Source organism: Punica granatum, chromosome 3 (genome assembly GCF_007655135.1).
Source record: "Punica granatum isolate Tunisia-2019 chromosome 3, ASM765513v2, whole genome shotgun sequence".
NCBI classification, from domain to species: Eukaryota; Viridiplantae; Streptophyta; class Magnoliopsida; order Myrtales; family Lythraceae; genus Punica; species Punica granatum.
In genome coordinates this window covers 11,078,890-11,083,493 of record NC_045129.1, presented here as the reverse complement: position 1 = coordinate 11,083,493, position 4,604 = coordinate 11,078,890, and the positions used below count along the sequence as shown (strand labels likewise).

At 37.6% G+C, this 4,604-nt stretch overlaps 1 protein-coding gene across 1 annotated transcript; it reads left to right on the top strand.

The window, feature by feature from the left end:
- The first annotated feature begins 397 nt into the window (after positions 1-397).
- On the top strand, positions 398-4,080 carry LOC116201151 (probable cinnamyl alcohol dehydrogenase 9). Its single transcript, XM_031532280.1, has 5 exons — positions 398-620; positions 1,711-1,824; positions 2,203-2,716; positions 3,276-3,429; positions 3,700-4,080. The coding sequence occupies exons 1-5, from the start codon at positions 523-525 to the stop codon at positions 3,903-3,905; spliced, it is 1,086 nt and encodes a 361-aa protein (XP_031388140.1). The 5' UTR covers positions 398-522; the 3' UTR covers positions 3,906-4,080.
- Positions 4,081-4,604: the final 524 nt, after the last annotated feature.

Sequence of the window (4,604 nt, the reverse complement as noted above, 5' to 3'; positions counted from 1 at the left end):
TCAAAAGATGTGTTATATTTAAGAAAAAATATAAAAGTAATACATTTTTAGATAATTAACTCTAGTTTAAATTAAAGTGTAAGAAGTATGTACATTTTGGAAAAGTAAAAGCTGCAGTAAATGTACCGTTTTCCTTTACAATGGTAGATAGTAGATATAAATGTAATTTATTTAACTATTTGTTGGATTTTTTTTTTAAACCATTCATTTCTTTAAATTATTTTTTTATAATAAAATAAAAATTTTAATAATTAATAAATGAATTGGATAATTTTACTGCTATTCGAGAATATAACTTCTCAGTTGTTAAATGGGTCCTGGTCACTGACCTACACCATGTTTGATTAATTTAAATAACGCCATTTTCTTTTTCTGGTTACTGTCCGCCCTCTCTCCTCTCAGGTCAGTCGGTGACATTATAACATTATATAAGCGGGTAAAGCCCCAGCGCGGCGAGAGTCCAATACTCACCAGAGCAAGTCAGGAGCACAGTAGAGCAGAGAGGAAGAGAGAGAGAGAGGGATGGCGAAAGCTCCATGTCAGGAACACCCACAGAAGGTTCTGGGTTGGGCTGCCGTGGACAAGTCCGGCACCCTTTCTCCCTTCCATTTCTCTCGAAGGTTCAGCCTTTCCTCTTCCCCTTCTCGTTTCATTCTTTCAAACGATTCTTCTGTCCATCCATCCGTCTGTCAATGTGGTTGCGAATGTACCATCTGCTCCTGATGTCTGCCGAGGTTTGATCATGTCTGTACTACTTCCCATGTTGGTTTGATGGTTTATGTTGTCCCTGTTCATTCTTCTGCAAGTGATTTATAATAACCACCCAGACAGGAGATGAGAGGAAATGTTGATCATTACTATCAATTGAGTTTAGTTCATTTTTCTGCAAAACGCAAATTTTTTTTGATTTTTGAAGATCGAGCTGTTGCAGAAGAAGTTAATTGCCGGGCAAGGTTAAAGCTTTTTGGTTGGAAACATATTAAATATGTATGTCTTCCCATGCTGGGGTCTGCTTCTGGATGCCCCTTCTCAGGATTAAGAATTAATTTTAGCATGGGGCCACTTAAAAGGACATGGCAGCATTCAATTTTTGCTGCATCTCTTAATGAGTTCGTTGTTTAGCATACTAGGTCTTATTCTGTTGATTCTTGGGGGGATTGATTCATCAGCTTCCTTTCTGGTGACATCTCTCAAAATCTGATAAGCAAAGGTTAAGCTTCAGTGTTGCCCTTTTGGAAAATTATCGTGTTTTCATTGTCTGGACGGTTGATCAGATTGATATTTGCGTGTTTAGTTTTTTTCGGCGATTTTTTTTATTTTAATATTATTTGCTGATTCTCTTGGATGTTTCTGTTGTTCCTGAAAGTTACTTAACTGATTGTCTATTCGTTGCAATGGCGTTGAGCCTCTGATCGAAAAGGGCACACTCTGTAGCCCCTCCTCAGATTTGATTTATTTATTGCTGCCTGGTCAATTATCCTAATCTCTCTAGCATTCACTATCTTATCATCAATTGGATGTCTTGGCTTTTATTTTTGTGGTACTGATGCTTTCAAGAATACCTATACTCTTAGGAGCTGTTAAACTATTATTATTTTGTTGAAAGTTTTTAATTTTCCACTTATGCATGTTTATAAAGTTTAGCTGACCTGATTGCCTTGTTAATTTATTCCATTTTGTTTTACTGAAGAGCAATTTTTCCTTCGTCAGGGAAAATGGTGATGATGATGTCACTGTTAAGATTCAGTACTGTGGAGTTTGCCATTCCGATCTGCATTTGGCCAAGAATGACTGGGGATTCACAAACTATCCTGTTGTCCCAGGGTAACATTGCTTTCTTAATCCGTAATTTACTTTCTAAATTAGCAATCAAAATGCATGATTTTATTCTCAGTCTGTACCTGTTGATGCTATTCTTGTGATGAATGAGACACGCTAAGGCTGTCCTTTTGCTCCAACTATGTATGCTTGTGCCAAACAACCGTAACAGTTCATGCCTTCAATTGGTATGCCTTGACTAACTTGAGCTGGTGATCATGTTGATATATGGGACCGCATGTTTCTTTAATGTTTGTTAGATGGTAATGAATTGATGGAAAGAATCCAAATGGTCTATACAAGCTGAAATACGGGGGCATAATTTGAGTGACCTCATGATTGAAAACATGATGGCAAATTCATTTGAAAATTATTGTCTTTCAGGCACGAGATTGTCGGTGCTGTGACAAAAGTGGGGAGCAATGTGAACAAATTCAAGGTGGGAGATCGCGTGGGGGTCGGAGTCATTGTGGACTCATGCAGGTCGTGTGAGTGCTGCCAGCAAGATTTAGAAAACTATTGTCCACAAGTTATTTTCACCTACAACTCCCACTCCAAGGATGGGTCAAAAACATATGGGGGCTATTCTGACTTCATAGTTGTTGACCAGCGATTTGTGCTTCGCTTTCCTGAGGGCTTGCCTTCTGATGCTGGGGCGCCACTTCTCTGTGCTGGCATCACAGTCTACAGCCCAATGAAGTACTATGGGATGACTGAGCCTGGCAAACATCTGGGTGTTGCTGGCCTTGGCGGGCTTGGTCATATTGCTGTGAAACTGGGGAAAGCTTTTGGACTGAAAGTTACTGTGATTAGTTCCTCTCCTCGTAAGGAGGCAGAGGCGATTCAGAGACTCGGTGCTGATTCATTTCTTGTCACCAGTGATCTTGTGAAAATGAAGGTCCGTATGATACTAACTATACATCATTGTTCTTGAATTTTGGGATCCAACTTCAGGCCAGTAAAGACTAATTTCTGAAGTGGAAATTGTTAGTTTGCTATCTTGGGGCACCTCGTTAATTAATCCTCCGAGTTCACAGTTTTTGTCTTCCAAGGTCTTAGTCCTGACTAGTCTTATAGTGTTAGATTGACCTTATGAAAGAAGTTGTTTCCTCGATCTAGTTATCAGGTTTTGCCCAGCAGATAGAAGAGATGACTCCTCTCAGAGGATCCAGCTTTGTTTGGTTTTGAAACTAGCGAAATTTTTTATTACATTTACTGCTCCCTGGATACTTGTTAGGATGCACTGCTCACTGCTGTACTTGTGTGAGTTTTGTTTGTGATTGTAATTGTAATTTAACCTAGCCCGTAAAAACCAATTCGACATGCTCTTTTTTCCCTTGAAAACCCCGCTTTTTAATAAACCGGGCACAGATTATTGGAGTAAGATACTAGGTTTGCTCTACTCTAATGGATTGGTTTAGTTTCAATAATATCCTTGTTTTTGTGCCTATTTGCAGGCAGCTTTTGGTACAATGGACTACATTATCGACACAGTTTCTGCAGTCCATCCTCTGGCACCATTGATCAGTCTGCTAAAGCTTAATGGGAAACTAGTTACTGTTGGGCTGCCCGATAAGCCCCTGGAGTTGCCCATCTTTCCTCTCGTTCTTGGTAAGACTTCAATGCCAGGCACCTCCAGACTTGTGATCCTTAATGGCTTTATGAGCGTATACTGTATCAGTAAAGCTTATCTTTGGACATTGTGTGCAACTTAGTATCAGTTAACCATGGGCTGGAAAGATGCCATCGATTAAGAAAAGTCCTGGCTAAATCAGCCATATTATGATGTCTTTGCAAAATGTAGTCCATTAATAAATTATGATCGTTGTACGAACTTGACTAGTCGATCTCTGAAAATCATCCTCTTTGCTGTGTTTGAAGGGCGAAAGCTTGTCGGAGGGAGCGACGTAGGGGGCATGAAGGAGACACAGGAGATGCTGGACTTTTGCGCCATGCACAATATTGCTGCTGACATCGAGCTGATCCGGATGGAGGAAATCAACACGGCTATGGAGAGGCTCGCAAAGTCTGATGTCAAATACCGGTTCGTGATTGATGTGGGCAACTCCTTACCGAGCAGATATTAATGCATGGTTGCATTATTACCCCTTTGCTATATCAGAACTTGGTGTCTGTCCATTTGATTATGAGAAGGGTATTATTCCTAATGCTTCTTTTGGGATGTTGAAGGAACTGAAGTTTTCTTTTTATTATTATTATGATCATCATAATGGGCGCGTATTATTATTTTATTACTTTAAATTTGTTTAAGACTTTTATGGCCAGTTTGATTTTTCAATTCGATTTTAAGATTTTAACTCTAACTTTTAACTCTACTCACTACACAATAAAAGTCAATAACATAATTTTTTATTTTTTATTTTTTTTGAATTTTTTTAACCATTTAATTCAATTTTTAATAATAATTCTCTCAATTATTCATTATTTTTTCACATTTTTTTTTTCATAATTTAACATCATAATCATTATAAACTAATTAAAATTAAAACTCCCCTCAACTAAAGAATCAAACACACTATTAGAGTGCACTATTAGATTTGTTTTGTTTAACTAATCAAATACTAAATTATTGTGTGGTAATGTTTAAATCAATCAAAGATTCCCTAAACGATACCACACATCCTCGAAGAAGGTAAATTTAACAAAAAAAACTCTGCAACCCTTTTTTGTTTTCAAATATATTGTGATTTTTTTAACTGTAAAATTATTAATTTTTTTAAAAAAATTTCTCGCATTCACCAAATCGTCTAAACTCTAATTTCTCT

What these genes read in the sequence shown, in the direction of transcription:
- LOC116201151 (XM_031532280.1), top strand. Translation starts at nt 523, where the DNA reads ATGGCGAAAGCTCCATGTCAGGAACACCCACAGAAGGTTCTGGGTTGG. An exon ending in GTGATCTTGTGAAAATGAAG is followed by an intron (nt 2,717 to 3,275) that starts GTCCGTATGATA and finishes GCCTATTTGCAG; the next exon opens with GCAGCTTTTGGTACAATGGA. An exon ending in CATCTTTCCTCTCGTTCTTG is followed by an intron (nt 3,430 to 3,699) that starts GTAAGACTTCAA and finishes CTGTGTTTGAAG; the next exon opens with GGCGAAAGCTTGTCGGAGGG.